Source organism: Zeus faber (genome assembly GCF_960531495.2).
Source record: "Zeus faber genome assembly, chromosome: 5".
NCBI lineage: Eukaryota > Metazoa > Chordata > Actinopteri > Zeiformes > Zeidae > Zeus > Zeus faber.
This window is the reverse complement of record NC_137192.1, coordinates 23,725,475-23,742,546: the sequence shown is the minus strand read 5'-3', so window position 1 is coordinate 23,742,546 and position 17,072 is coordinate 23,725,475. Positions and strand designations below refer to the sequence as shown.

The 17,072-nt window shown below is 40.9% G+C and overlaps 1 protein-coding gene across 1 annotated transcript in view; it reads left to right on the top strand.

Moving 5' to 3' along the window:
* igsf21a (immunoglobin superfamily, member 21a) overlaps nucleotides 1–17,072 on the top strand; it is a gene marked incomplete at both ends in the record, with an annotated part of 255,479 nt that overhangs the window by 76,533 nt on the left and 161,874 nt on the right. The window contains one exon of the mRNA XM_080001059.1: nucleotides 8,253–8,365. Coding sequence (XP_079857185.1) covers nucleotides 8,253–8,365 — 113 coding nt within the window. The remainder of the gene's footprint in view (nucleotides 1–8,252; nucleotides 8,366–17,072) is intronic.

The following is a 17,072-nucleotide window of genomic DNA, read 5'->3' as shown; positions in this document are numbered from 1 at the left end:
TTTTCCCTAAGAGCAACAGTTTGGTAGTCATGACACGCAGCTCCTCCTTTCCACCAGAGGGTTAACCACTCCATGAAGGAGACACCCCTCCTATCTATCTATCTATCTATCTATCTATCTATCTATCTATCTATCTATCTATCTATCTATCTATCTATCTATCTATCTATCTATCTATCTATCTATCTATCTATCTATCTATCTATCTATCTATCTATCTATCTATCTATCTATCTGTCTATCTATCTATCTATCTATCTATCTATCTGTCTGTCTATCTATCTATCTATCTATCTATCTATCTATCTATCTATCTATCTATCTATCTATCTATCTATCTATCTATCTATCTATCTATCTGTCTGTCTGTCTGTCTGTCTGTCTGTCTATCTATCTATCTATCTGTCTGTCTGTCTGTCTGTCTGTCTGTCTGTCTGTCTGTCTATCTATCTATCTATCTATCTATCTATCTATCTATCTATCTGTCGATCTATCTATCTGTCGATCTATCTATCTGTCTGTCTATCTATCTATCTATCTGTCTGTCTGTCTTCTCTCTGATTGTATGTCCATCCGTCCAATTAAGATTCCTTAAATAAGCATGATAAGGGTGGACTGACACAACAATGTATGATAACACTGAGTTGTGATCCTTTGTTTTTCTATTTCTGTGTTTCCTGGAAGCACATTTTGTATTTTTTATTTGTATATATTTTTTTGTATTTGGCTATTTCGGTTCAGTATATGGCTTAATATTATTTTATGTAATTGTATTTGATTTGAAAACATAATTTGAGAGAAACCTTCCAATCTTCGCCATGACAAATTTGTCGTATCTGAAACTGTACTTGACAGAAAACAATGATTCTAAATTCAAACATTTTTATGATTTTGTCTACATGACGTGTTCTCTCTTTTTTTCTCCTGTTTTTGAGGATGTTCAATTTGTCGTCAACAGAAGTTTTTAGTACAAACAAACAAACAAACAAACAGATCGAGGCCGTGCCAATGACACACGCTCGCCTATTTTCTGCTGTGGCTCCGGGCCGCTCTAAATGACACGCTTTACAATACAGTCATGGCATTAAACGACATATGCCAATTTCACTATCAGATCCCTGGGGTTTTCTACCTTTGGGAGAAAAAAGACCTTATCGGCAACACAACTGGATGATCAGCACTGCAGGGATGAAATAAGTGAATAATTTAAATTTGTGACTTTTTCATTAAAGTTGTTATTCTCGGAAGACTGACTCTGGTGGCGATCCGGAATCCCCAAGCGTATGTATAGAAATATAAAGTTATCAGTGGCGTAAATGCACTGGGGCCCAGTGGCTGCGAGGGGCCCATCCCATCAGTGTGCCAGTGATCTGCGCTCCACTGTATGTTTCCGTGCCCCGTTCGTCCAAATTAAAAAAAAAAACTGTTTTTATTTTAGATGTCGGCTATTTTATTTTACTTTGTTTCCTTATTGAACGGAACAAAAGGAGCACCATGTGTAATGGGGACGGTTTCTGTCTTTTATTTCCAGCTTTCCTTTTAACAGCTTACTACAAAGTTTTTCCACAAAATTTGTGGAAAACATTATTTCTTCCGTATGTGATTTCTATTAAGCCAATTAACATCATAAGTTCATTACTTGGTGAAGTCTCAAAGGGGGAAATATGAGGTGTCTTGGACTCTTTGGCGTCCCAAGAAATTCCCCATTGTATAATATAATTACTAATAGATGTTGCCAGGGGTCTCAAGAGAGAGAGCCCATTGCCAGGGGCAACTGTGATAAGGGAGGTGGAATGTGCTTAGATGTATGTCAGTCAGCTGAACTCTGACCCATAGATTGGAATCAGATGGGCTACGTTGTCTCTGTACGAGTATAAAAGACACTCCCTAGTTCCATTCGGGAGGGAACACATTTGACTTCTATTCTCTCCCAGACATTCCATGGCAAGTCTGGTTTGATACTGTTCTTACTTGTAATGCACATAATATTATAATCAAGTCAGCGTCAGCGGAGAGTCCTTCTTCATCAACACATCATTGACAACAAAGAAACTACAGTTTTATACCACTTAGGGTCGGCTGTTGTGTTTGTGTGTGTTTTTTCCCCTCAGAAATATTGATGTTTAAAAAAAGACATGTCCGATCATGAAATCAAAACGTCAGAAGAAAATAATCTTTGTAAGGTTGCAAGGTTATTTCCTATGGGATTAAAGAAAACGTTTTGTATAAATATAGTATATATCCTTTATTTTCCATTATTGAGAGTCGACCCGAGCTAAACTTTTAAATTGATCCACTCATGTTGACTCATGATGACGGGGAAAAAAGGTCTCGGTTAACAAATACAGGAGTCTTCCTTTATTGCTTTAAAAGTGGGTGAATAAAGACGTGCTGCAGTATATGGAAAGTACAACAGATTTTATTTTTTACGTGTAGCGGTAAAAAGGTTTATTTGGATGATGTGACGTTAACTCAGCTGTTATAGTTAAAATTAAAAACACAATAAATGCAGTGAAATGTTCTCAAGGAAGCATTCAAGAATTGGTTGGAATTGCAGGTTGAAATGAAAATTGTCCCCATTGTTATTCATGTAACAATTAGTATTGTTATTACTTTTAATGATTTAATTTTTTTTTACCTTTGCCAGCCCTATTATTATTATTATTATTATTATTATTATTATTATTATGATTATTATTATTATTATTATTTTCATTTTTTTTATTATTAGGTGTCCAGTCCGCAGGTCACCATATTAATTCTCTGAATTTTGAAATCGAAATCTATTTGGAATAGAAGAACGGCAGAAGCCACAAACTCGGTTCAAATCTTGTTTGAACCAGTATGTCACAAACACCTCCTAGTTGAATTTCATCCAAATCGATTCACATACGGAGAAGAAATTAATGGAAAAACGGACCAAATTTGATCAATATCACAGACATGGTCCAATGCATTTCACGCCAAAATATGTCCAACCTGGCTAAAAGTATCTGGAACACAACAATGACATAAGCTACGAACACGGTTAAGAAGTCGTTTGAACCAGTATGTCACAAGGATCTTGTGGTTTAAATTTCATCCAAATCAATCCACAACCGGAGAAGATATAAGTGGAAAAAGACAAAAACATTTTGACCCCAAATATTGAGCTGGTCCTGCTTGACTGACACGTCACTATACGTCAACAAAATGAACAAGATGAGATTTAGAGTAAGACACATTATGATGTCATCATACTATTTACTGTAAATGTACAGATTCCGATTGAGAATGTCAAGTCGGACTGCGTCCAGTGTGCGGTGTAGACTGCGTTCAAGATCCTGCAAGACGTTGGAAAAATAGAAGCTGTTCAATGTTAATTACTCACATAAATACCACTACGTTTTCATATTTCATGGAAATGTAACTTTTTGAAAATGTAATCCAAGCAAAAAAGTCACCACTACAATTACTTTAGTTTGATTACCATTATAACAATGACAAGATTTGGTTTAAAGTAACATTTTAAGTTTTATAAATGTTCTTTGCAAAATAGAAAAGTTATCTATTAAACTGAATTTTCCAATTGTACATTATTAACATTATTAGTGATGTTTGTAAGTTCAGTAAATTGTGATGCTCGTACCTAAAATGAATAAACTGGCTCCTGTGCTGCCTACAGCCATGCTTATTGTTATTATTATTATTATTATTATTATTATTATTATGAGAATTATTTTCATCATAGTTTTCTATCAGTACACCTGATTTGACTAGAAACACAGCAGCCTTGCATCACAGTGAACTGGTGTGTAATATATACTACATATAGAAACAGGATATTGTTATATACCATACACTCCATTGCAGTAGGGGCTGCTGGATCTGTGCTTGTTAGTATGGGTAGATCCACTCTGGAGCCTATGGGCTGTGGGTGTAGCAGCGTAATGGAAAGCCACCGTGTTCCTGGTTCCACTTTGTGCAACATATTCTTTGTTTTGATTCAGCTTTCTCACAGGAGTCTCGTTTCCCTTCTCCAGCTTTCGCGTGAGGTTTACTGACATGAGGATTTGTTCAAGGGCGAGTAAGGAACGGATGGAATGAGCGGATAAAACACATAAATGCATCGATACAGTTCCCAAAAGGACCATACTTGTTGGGATGTGGCTGGGACAGCTCTGCCTTAAATGATACGTTACGTTTGTATGTTTACTATTTTGAATTCCCTCTCTGCTCCCCCCCTTCTGACAGATGAATTATTAACACAGCACATCAACAACAAGCTATTTAATTGCTGTTTTTTTTAATGCCTGGTGTATTTGCAGAGCGGCTTCATCCCGAGGTTAAACATTTGGGGTTTTGCGGTTTGCACGGCCCTCGGAGTACATGTGCATCGCTTTAAAATAAATAATTACTGTTGGAGCGACCACGGTGCAGCATTTGCAATTGGTCATTTATTCAGATAGCCAGTCCAACCAGTAGTAACTGGTTTCTGAACATTTTTTTTTCCAATTGATTTTCCCCACCTATCATATATTTCCATAACGGGCGACTTGAACGATTTCTGACATTCAATCAAACCAGTCAGCTGCATGGTCCATAATAAGTTGAGAAGATTTATTTAAAATTTTTGATATTTGAAAAATGAAATAAAACGGCAACAAAATGTGTTAATACTTACAATAATTTGGATTGTTTATAATTAAATATATATATATATATATATATATATATATATATATATATATATATATATATGTATTTATATATACACACACATACTGTATATATACACACACACACACACACACACACACACACACACACACACACACACACACACACTCACACAGGATATAAATGTACATACATAAATGTGTTATTAAAACATTTTGGTGTGTTAAAACAATGCCACTTATTCTTATAGAAGCATTAACTGTTACTGTGATACAGAGTATCACAAATGCATTGATGCAAAATGCATATATATATATATATATATAGTATATATAGATGTATATTTACTATATACCTGTATAAATTTACTTTGACTTTCTTCCTACTGTAGCAGTAAGTTTGTTTTCGCATTTTTGTGGAATGTCTTCCTCTTTCTCTCTTGTTTTTTTTTTAACACCAAATTCTTTAATTGGTGTTTCCATGACGCTAACCCACTTCATCTTAGATCAAGCATCCATACTATATGAGGCCAAAGTTGTACCTTCATACCACAAGTCATTTGAATTTATGAACATTGGACGAGCTCCAGAGACCTCGATGGCAAGATGGGAGTCAGCGTGTGGGCTTGTCTTTGCTTCTGGGGTCTCCGGTTTCCTACCATGAGCATTGACGCCGTGCTGCTTGGGTTAATTAGAGGTCAATTAGAGACGTTACATTGCCTGTGGGTGTGAGGGAATGTGTGAGACCCGGCGATGGATGGACTCCCATCTCCGTCTCCGCAGGCCGAGAGTCAGCTTGGATAGGCTCCACCCCCTCATGACCCGTGACCCCGACCCGGCTTGTTTTGGGCAACCCGCCGAGCAGTTCCAGAATCTTTCCTCAGTTCAAGGGCACAGTGGCCAGCTTACCAGTTTGTGAAGATGTTGGGCGTTCAGCGGGGACTTGAATTAGTCCTTAAAGGGCGCTTTCACGTCTGCTCTGTTTAGTCCGTTTGAGTGGAACCCTGGTGCATTTACCCGCTTGGAGGGGTTTGTTTGGCCAGGTGTGAACTCAGTAATCGAACTCTGATGTGGAACAAAACAACTGGTCCCAGACCGTGTGAGAGGTTGTCTCGGACCGCTTCCAAGAGAACCCTAGTCGGGTTCCATTGCGGTAAGAAGTCCACTCCGATTCCATCCAGGAAGTGAATCATAGACGCTGTGTATTATTGGTTGCGGGAGGGCATTTGTTTACAAACCCTCCCACATTTGTTTACATTACCAGCCCTGCTCCGTCCAACACACCGCTGGCTCGCAGTGGGAACTTCGAACAATCACTGATTTCCTTCCACAGAGACACTGTGAGGCAGAACATCCTGTGGACTACAGGAAATAGACAGGCACCTTCTAACTTTTAAAATAGAGTAATAACACGCAACAAGAGTGTGGGCTCTTGCAGCCATGTAACACGCCTACTCCTCTTCACTCCTCCTCTAGCCATGCACAAACAGGGCTCCTACATTACCCACAATGAAATCTCATAAAGCGACATGCCTCTCAGTGGACTTAGGCGTGTTGGACCCAGGCAGTGTGAAATAGAATCGCACCAAATTGAAAACAAACCAAAAGCATAAATTTCGCTCTGATTCGGACGATTCAAACGGACTAATGGGTGAGAAAGCGACCTTCGAGTTGTGACGACTATATGTGAATAGAGTGTCTGTGGCAGTTTCGCCATCACACGCTACCCTAGTGGCGTTTTCAGGGTCCTCCGGCACCGACGACAGGGGGATAGTTAGCACCAATTTATTGCAGAGAGAAGGCTAAGTGGCATTAGCCAGGAGCATATTGAACATGTGCTGACACATGCTCCTCTCCTGAGTGAGTGAGAATGGGGTTTTTAAATCTACTGCTTGTTAGCCCAACCAACGCACGTCAGTTGTGGCTGCTAAACCCATCCACACACCATACCCTCAACTCAACTGAGGCCAGGAAGAAGAAGAAGAGGCCGAAGCCTACTCCCCCCCACCCCCACCAAGCAGAGAACAAAAATGAAAAAATGTTTGAAACAGACTCTGACACAGGGTTGCTATACCTAAAACCACAGACTCTGACCTAAGGTTCCTATACCTTAAATCATAAAAGCACCTGACTCTAAAATAGAGTTCCCATACCTGACACAAACAAATGTCCCAAAAAAAATGTACAGGTCCCCTTCGAGAGGCCCTGGTTCCCCGGAGCAGCACAGTCGACCGGCCTCCTTCCACTAGGGCGCCGACAGACTGCCCCCTCTTCCCTTCTGGAGCGTGGGGCCTCGGGCTGCTGTCCTGACTGGTGACACCGTGGCCGGACATGGCTGCTGCGGGGGCTGCTTGGAGGGGTCGCCTGGCTGCTGGGCTGCTGGATGGTCCTGGCGATGCCTGCTGGGCGGAGAAGCTAGCTGCCAGCGGTTACCTGTGGTGGTTGCTGTGCCGCTTCTTCCCAGTCCTCCGCCAGACCCCCCAGGTGCTGCTGCTGCCAGTCGGGAGAGGGTTGGGGCTGGGGCCGCCCGTTGAACCGCTCGTGGCTACAGGGCATCTCTGGGCGGCCCTTCTGTGTCCCTTCCCCGTGATGGAGAGTCCCTGTTCAGGCGCCAGTGCGGCAGTGTCGCCACTACCCAAGTGGTGTTTTCCAGGCCCTCCGGCACAGAGACACATACGACAGGGGGTTGTTAACACAGGTTTATTGCAGAGAGGAGGCTCGGTGGAATTAGCCAGGAGCAGATTGAACATGCCATTAAACAGGCTCCTATCCTGAGTGAGTGTTTGGATGGGGTTTTAACCTGCTGCTCGTTAGCCCAACCAACGAGTGTCAGGTTCTCAACTCATTCACACACCACAGTGTCCATCTTGTACAAAGGTCTGACTCGAAGCTGCTGTCCACATGCACGATACATGAGAAGAGTTGGCCATAATGTGGTGGAACTCTCCAATAACGTCATGTCTCGCTGAGTGTGTTTATCTTACTCAAAAGTTGGATCCACCCTTTTGTGCTGATGCCAATTACTCATTACCAGGTACTGATGCAAATGCTGAATTATTTTGTTACAATCATTGGAAAACTCTGTGTTTATTATTTCAGTGATTGATGTAGTCACTGCTTTGCTTTTCATGAAACTTGATCTATCTTGAAGCTATGAACAAGTTCCAAAAGCAGAATGCAATTTTGCTCTGAACGCGAGGTTGAAATCTGGTTGAGGCCCTTTCACCGCATGCAAAACACACAAAATACATACGATCTTCATACAATTTCAACTCAAACATCTGGAATGAAAGGGTATGGAATGTCACCAGCGCTTACAACATGTTTTTATTATTATATTTTTAATTATTATTATTATTAATTCCTTATATATTTATCATATCATTCTTATTTTATTCAAAATGTTTTTTTTATTATCTCATCTTCATTATCAATGTTCGCTGATAACACCTGAATTTGCACCAGGAATGAATTAAGTGTGATATTATCTTTTCCTACCTTATCTTATATGCATATATGTTTTATTTAAAACGTGTGAACGTTTCATGTTAATTGATGTCCTCGTAAATGTGAAATCTTCTTTTCCTCTTTCAGGATATTTGACAGTTACCATAGAGCCCCTACCCCCGATCGTGGTCGGAGAGACTGTTACGCTCAAGTGTAACTTCAAAACGGACGGACGACTCCGGGAGATCGTTTGGTACAGGGTGAGTGGACCTCGTTTCGGAAACCCTTCAAGTGGCTGTGACTAGAGCTGTCCAAATTAATACACAATTATTTCACCGTTCGCAATCACTTTGTGAGATCATTAGATTCCCTAATTAAACTTTTCCATCTGGATGAATGGGATTTTCATGGCAATGTTGGAGATGTTGTATACATAACACGTGAAATTGCATTTCATCAGTTGGGTTGAAGCAAATGTACAGTATGTATTTGTTCTCTTATAAGCTCATATTATAAGATATGTAAGCATAAAATAAGATTATAGACACTGTCATCATTCCCGGAGGGAAGTTTAGGTGTGAACATAAAATATAATAAAATTGTTGATTGCAGTTATTTGTAGGACAGTTATTTGTAATTGTGCTACTGTCAACCCAAAAAAATGTAATGATTTTGACAGCGCTCGCTGAGCCAGTTATCTCCAATGCAAGCAGTTCATTCTTTGTTTTTAACCACAATGCTCGCCGGGAGATCAATGTCACCTCTCATATGCCCCCTTACCAGCGCGGGATGGGAAAATGCTCATACTCTGTTAAAGCTGAATCGACAGGAAATATGATCTGATTTGCCCATCTGTACAGCAGCGTTTCCTGGCTGAAGATTGAGAATCTGATTTCTAAATTGGTCGGTCATTGCCATCCGCTCTTAATAGTTCACAGCTGGCGACTCCGCAGTCATTACCATCTCAGTCGGTGTATTACGCCGCATTAGTGCTGCTTGTAATTAAGTCACTGTACTAAGAATCCTCCTCCAATCCCCAAAACGGGCCATCCAAGGTTGCTGATTTAGCACAACGATCCGGATGGATGTCTTACGCAATGGAAATAGTCAAGATATGTTTAGACATTAAGAGGGTTTATACAACGGAGGTTTGCTTTAATCGTGTATCCCTGGACGTGTAGATTCGGATCGGTTCTTGCCATTCACTTGGTTCACAAAAGAGTTGTTCGGTTTTCTGACACTATCAGGTTTATTACACAACATCAAGTCTGCTCACCTTTATTTTGTGGACCTCTTTATATCTGGTTATGAATGTATAATTTTATTGGTCACCCGCTCCTCTGGCATTTCGCAAAAAAAAAAAAAAAAAATTCTTTATTGACTATGAAAGAAAAGAAAAGTGGATGATGACAACCAAGGTTTTCAGTAACGATGAAAGGTTCCATTCATTTGTTGAGATTCCTTCCTCCACTCTTGACGTACAAAGGCACATGTGACCTTTGAACTCATTTGATTTCGCACATTTTATTTTTTTATGTGTTGTTGGTTGACCGTGCTGAAACACCGTCTGTCTGGGAGCCTTGAGCAGTGTATTGCTCAGAGGGAGAGGAACTTATCATTGCTTCTGCTTTCGCACTTTTATCATTTTGAAAAAAAAACAACGTTGCTCGGCCTCGTTTCAGCAAGCGCTGACATTTCAAGGCGGGACAAAGAGAGATTTATGGCGCTTTGCGCATTTGCCCAAGTATCATAGATCACCCGGAGAGCCGTGACAATTTCATTTAATCAGCCGGGAATGGCGGAGAGTTTTGTTTTGCTTGTATGGAAAAAAAAATCTTTGTGTCAGACTTTCAGCAAAACGTCTATTGATAGCTGTTGTTTTAAACGCCGAGGATAACGGATAAAGGCTTTCCTCGAGTGTGCTCATGGGGAACAGAGGAGGGCAGAAAGAGAGGGCTGCCGCAGTAATCTGGAATCGTCCGATCTCTCCGGTGGCCCCGGCTCAGCGCTGATAAATTATAAATCAATTACCCGCCGAAGTTTCTTTTAATCTCTTTCTTTTTTTTAATTTGACTAAACGTTGTCGACTTCTCATTTTCGCCTCCCATTCAAATGGAAGCCGGAGCCGCTCACTCGCTGCTCACTGGGGGAATCCTCGTCCCCGTATCTCAAAGAGGCGTCGGGGTTGAAAGGGACCCAGAAGACCCAGCGAGCCAAGGGCTTCATTAGCCGACGCCATCGCTATCGCTACCGATACGGTACCCCTTTTTGAGGGTTTTTCTGGCCAGAGATAGACCGGTTGGTGCGACTTAAAGATTATCGAGATTGTGTTTTAAGAAGAGGGGAGCTGGAAAGAGATAAGAACAGAAAGGTGAATAACATGATTGGAGAGGGGACGTAACCGCTTTTTCATCATCCAGTTCATCATTTGGAGAAAGTCGGGAAATGTGTTTTCCTCTCTTTACTCGACTTGTCCTTGTTACTTGTTACTTGTTACTTGTTACTCAACCTGAGGTTTGGATTGAGTAAGGGACACGTGGATGAATGGATGAATGATGGATAGATAGATGGATGGATGGATGGATGGATAATAGATGAATGTATGGATGGATGGACACATATATGAATGGATGGATGATGGATGAATGGATGTGTGGATGGATGGATGGATGGATGGATGTATGATAGATGGATGAATGACAGATGGATAAATGGATGGATAATGGATAGAAAAAATGGATTGATGATGGATGGATGGATGGACGGATGATAGTTAGATTCAAGATTAAAGGGAGGTTTGGATAGGCAATATGAATAAACCTAAGAATTAAGGGGGAAAAGTGGTGATTAGGTATATTCTGAAACAAACCTAAAACAATACTACATACAAACACATAAAAAACAATACAGTAAATGCTATTAATAATAAAAGAATTAACAATAAAATGTGGCAGTAAACTATAATCCTAACGATAAACAATAAATATAAACCGAAGAAAATTATGAAAAACAATGAATTAAAATGAATGATTCAAATGTTTTGAAACATTTGGCAATATACAATAATGCTCGCACAACCTTTATTGATAATGTGTGTGATCAGATATTTTCTTGTTCTGCTTAGAGAAATTTGATCACAGCCTGAGAGAACGAACAGTAGAATTGTAACAAGAAGCCGTTCTCCAAATAATTACCAAGGCACAGATTTTGGTGTTAGAAAATAATTAAAATAGCCTTTATTCCCTTGTCTCAACAGCTTTTTAAATAAAAGCTTGTGTTAATTAATTTCTCGCACTAATACATTTCCACTGCTCTAACACCCAGCGAAAAGACCGTTTTCCTCCTCGTGGGTTAATCTAACTCCCTTTTCGATACCTTCTATTTTACTTTTTGGACCCTGCAGGGCTCTTACATGAATATACCTATTTCTTTTCATGAATTAAAGTGTCTCGTGTGCGTGCTCATGCACTCCAGGCTGGACTGCCGAGCCCTGAAATAGGCCACTAAACATGTGTAAATAATCAAGCAGTTTGTGGTTTAACGTTCCTCCATTGAGCTTAATATCACATCAAACATGGTACTCAAAAAAAGCCCATAATAACCGCACGCAGCCTGTTCAAATTGACTGAATAGATTGAGCGATAGTGCCCCAACGCCATGAATTCTTTACGCCCGCTTCATTCAACATACAGTGAAACATTTTAATCCGCACTGGGATCTTAGTCGGGGGGAAAGGGGACCTAGTTACTCATTGATTCACATGTACAGCACATACACCATCCCATAATCTCCCTGTGTTTTCCCGGCAGAATTCACCCACAGTATCCAAATGGGGGGGGGGGGGGGGGGTGTAGGAGGAGGGGAATTCAATGAATATAATAAAGGAATATATTGCGCTGCCACGCCCTGGTGCAGCCTGCTGTGTAGAGGCGAGGCGGTTGGTCCTTGGGGGTTCTTCTTCCTCCTCTTCACGCTGCATTTGTTATGTCATTCCGGTGAAGGTGTACCTGAGAGAGAGAGAGAGAGAGAGAGAGAGAGAGAGAGAGAAGGAGCTCACTGTGGCTTCCCGCCCTACATTAATGGCGACGGCTGAAGGAGTTCCACCATTTTTTGCCCGTTAAGTGCTATTCTTCCTGGGGTCAACTACCACCACTTTTCATTCCTCCCACCACCTCTAGGGGGATTGTTTTGGAATCCTCCCTCCTGTCGCCAGGAGTGAGGGCCATTTGCAGGTGGCGCTAACCGTGTACCGGCCTGAGATCTGGCGTAGCGTGTTGCGGTATGAGGTTACGGACCAAAGGTTCAGGCTCCACCTTGCGTACTCTCCCATCTCCATCTGAAATGAGACCTGTCACATTTGATAAATACTGATTAAGAATTGAGCTTTATCAAATCAGAACGTCATTAGGGAGCTAATAAGGAACGCAACAATGGTGGTTCAGCTCACATAGTTGGCTAAAGAAAATATTGGCTGCACTATGCCAGTGTGGCCTCTGGACGTACTGACTTGATCACTTACATTCTGCAGAGACATCCATTCCATTTCTAAATACCTACTGTTTCCCTCTGGCCTACTCTTAAGTTCCTGCGCTGGACCATGTTGTCCTTGTTAGTCAGGTGTTTAGTGTCCAAACCTCCCCAGTAATGAGCCGCTTAGACCGACTTTGAGTGACTCCTCTCCCACGTCAACATATTGCCATTATCTCAGCAACGCAGATGCAGCGCACATGTGTCCTTAAGTGTTTGCCAGCTGCGTCTCTGGACACAGGCCAGCCGCCCCGAGTCGCTCTTAGAAGAACATGACGTTTATATTTGGAGATCTTAAAAGGAAAAACAAATGCTGACCTGGTTATGACTGAACATTCCTAGGCGACCATTTCAAAGCAACGGCGGGACGATGGTGACCCCGAGACGGTTGATGAGCCCACCAGCGTCCACGGCCTTTTTGGAGCTAGCTGCAGATTTGCATTTAGCCCGCGCTCATATGCCATTGTCCAAACACCCAAAATCACGGCTTGAAAATATACATTTCCCTTGAAGAACTATAGGAAGGCCACACCTCAGGGGAATGGTGTCAACGGGCAAGGCCGCGGACATTTTTCGGGTCAAAAGAATGACATACGAAGCTGAACATTCTCATTGACGTGGGCACACTACACAACTTTCAAGGTGGTCAGATGGCTGCACTGTTCACACTACGAACTTTCTGTCTTGTGTCTGCTGCTCCGTGCACTCCCGTCTCTCCTTCTCGACTCCTCTCCTCCCCCTCACTCCGTGTCCGCTCTCATTGGCTGTAGCTCGTTGCATCACTCCCAACTCGATCCCAACACGACCGGATATTAAACCTGCTTGATATCTCACTGGCGTCTCGGGCCACCGACAAGCACTTGGGGAGCAGTGGGGTTGCGTTGTGAGCAGTTCACACCACACGGTCATCGCTCACGGGAGGGTGCTATGATTTTCCTCCGATTGCTTGGCGATCCCCAAAAAACCTGTCGGCGAGTGGAAAATATGGCCAGAATCACGTCGTCTGAACTCGGGGACGATTGATGTCCCCACCTGATCCAACTCTTTTCTCGGCCTTAGTCGGCTGCTTCCAGCTTTGCATTTTGCCAGCAATCGGTTGCTAGCGTCAAAAAATAATACAAATGAAAAACAAAGCTTACGTGAAAGGCTTTTCTCTTGAAGAAGCACAGGAGAGTATCACCTCAGGGCGAGGTGTCGATGGACCGGAGCCTTTTTCTGGTCAAACATCTCCTACACGGGTTGCAGCGTAAATAAGTGTGCCACCGGCTACTTGACCCAGAAGCAGTGTGTCGTGCTCTTCCAGCGTTCTAATCCTGTTTCTTCTTGACTGTGGAGAGAGACACGGGCGGCGTCATATTCTAAATCTAAGTTTAAGAAACTCTGAGACGGAGGGGTTGCCTGGGCAACCATAGGTCTGTGATTAGGGACGGAAGGCTTGGTCAGTGAATGCAGACAACTGGGACTTCATGCTGCTCCAATCCTGCAGTGAAAAAGTGTCGCCCCCAAACATAATGTTGGCTTCTTTTATTTGGTTGTCATTGGAGGATGAGAATAAATCTGTACAAAAAATAGTTTTAGTGTCGGAAGTAGAGTTAATAAAGGCACGGGCTGCTATATGCTGTCGTGTTCCATCTGCAACGAGGCTACTGTGTTTAAAAAGCAGATTTTTCTCTGGGGTTTCTCTGGAATTCAACACAGTGTTCAACTTGAGCCATTTGCAAATGCATGGTAACAGCGGAAAATTTGGCAACCGCCGGCCTGACATGGCCTGTTTGCACGCAATTGGGCTTTTACGCTGTATTGTAGAATTTTGGTGTTTTTCAAGTTGCATCACAGGTCCATTAGGGTCCCAATGTGCCTGCTTCCCACAACAGCTTTGTGTCATAAAGCAAAACGAATTTCATTGAGAAAACAAACACATTATCCAGTCATTTCAGGCTGTGTGCTGCTTGTGTACTATGCTGTAGTCTACAAAATACAGTTACGTAAATCACTTGCTATAAATATAGCTCCCATATCAGGCTTATTTATAGGTGCAAGCTACCGCCTATCCCTATCCTCCAAGACATTTTTCCAAGACTGCGCCAGAAAAACGTCAGAATCCCTGTTTCTCTATTCTTTTTCCAGATCTTAACCTCCATAGATAGATAGATAGATAGATAGACATTATGCTGATCTAATACCTAAGAACTAGATTTCAAATTGGCCATATCTAGTAAAGCTAAAAAATAATGATAAACAATAACAAATAAACAATACAGCTGCAGGCAGCAATACACAGGCTCCAGTTTATTTATTTGAGGCAAGTGTTACATTTTTTGTTTTTTGTGTATCACAGACGCTTTCTGCCTTTTAATTTCAGTTTGTTAAGTTTAGGTGTAGGAAAAGGTTTATAAATGATGTTTATTCCCAAACAGTATTTTATTTTTTAACTATATCTTGTGATTGCTATAACTTACCTTTCTGCATTGAAGTACATCCGGAGTCTCAGTGACGGTAGGTGTCGTTGTATCTCGTATATGTCAATTATGACGTAATCACGTCAATTTACGATAGCAGTCTAATTGACGTAATTTATTTGTAAAGTTGAGTTGAGTTTTTTCCTTGGATTACATTTTCAGTAAGTTACGTTTCTATGAAATAGAAAGTAGAAATAGAAGTAATGTGGACCACGGATTTAAAATATCAATCCAATAGATCTACAGACAATCTAATCTAACCAATTTAAGAAGCTTTATAAATACACACGTAAATCAATGGTTTGGTAACGTCGAAAAATGAAGCAACGGAGTCCACGTCGCACACTGGACACAGTCTAACTGGACATATTCAATCGGATTCTGTACATTTATATTATTATATTATTATTATAAATATTATTATATTATACATTTCGTTCATTTTAGAATGAGACGTGTGACGTATCTGTTAACCAAGACCAACTGAATATTTCGGGTCAAAGTTGTTCAGTTTTTTACTAATTTCACTAATGAAATTTAAAATACGAGACCCTTGTTACATAGTGGTTTAAACAACATCTTAACCATGTTTGTTTGGTTATATAGTTTTAGCCGGGTTGGGCATATTTTGACATGAAACGCATTGGCTCGTCTCTGTTATATCGACCTATCGATCGATCAGTTTTCCGCTAATATCTGCTCTGTATGTGGATCAATTTGGATGAAACTTCGACCCCGAGGTGTTTGTGGCAACGCGGTTCAAACAAGACAACTGTTTTGTTATGCCGAAGTTGGTGTTCCAGATGGTTTTAGGCTTTTTAACCCAAACAACAACAATAGGGCTCCAGTCCTATTGGCTGAACCCGTACTTAAACCAGGAAAAAAATATGGACGGTGAACAATTAAAACTGGTGAATACCACAAATATGATAAACCATCATACATCAATCATACAACAATGCAAGGCTAATAATTAACATAAAATCCCAGTGAAATAAACCTAAAGAGGTTTGGTGAACATGTTCATGCATTGACTGCATAGAACCTAACCCTAACTGCGCATAAACGGTTTATTCTTTTACCTTTTTGGATGGGTTTATTAACTGATAAACTTGATGATTTCATTCCGACATGTAAAGTATGAGGAATACATCATGGTGCAAATATGTATAAACGTATATACGTATATGTATGTATACTGTATGTATATGTAAGTGACAAATAAACCTCTTGAATGTTGAATCTTGATATTTGGTGTGTGTTTTCACGATTAGCGATGATAAGCATTTTTTAAAAAGCTTGAACGTCTATAAAAAAATATAAATCAAAAATAGAATATTAAATAGAACAAAAAGTAAAATAAGAAGTATTTTTTATTAAACTATACCAATATGCCAAATATACAAATGTATCATCTTTATTATGTTTCTTTTTTGTTTTCATAATTATTCTCTTTATCTTTATTATTTAACGTTCCGTTTCCATTTTCATTTTTTTGGGGGTTTAATTGGTAAAAAAGTTTCTTAAAGTCTAAATAATGAAATGCCTATACAGTAGGTCCATGGGCATGAAGGCCGTGTTGATAGAAGTATATAAAAACAGAGATTTATATACAATGTTAAGATCATTTTCCACATCCAGGGACACGGTGGCGTCTCTATTAGCGTTGCAGCGCGGCTGGCTCTGCCGTCCACGGGGAGGAGGAATGAAAAGCTGATATGCATCACCGCGCACAACCTTCTCCCACTGAGGAAGTAGCCAGGGCAAATAAAGCTCCATGTTATACACGGAATGATAATTACATACTCCACCGTGGCTGCAAAGTAGCGAGGGAGCGGAATGAGAGACAGAAGGAGGAGAAGAATGAAGATCCATCGCCGTTGTCTCTGGTGCGGCGGCTGTTTCCTTCTCCATGATGATGATAATGAGGATGATGATAATGATGATGATAATGATGAGGGTCAATCATGTTTTACTTATT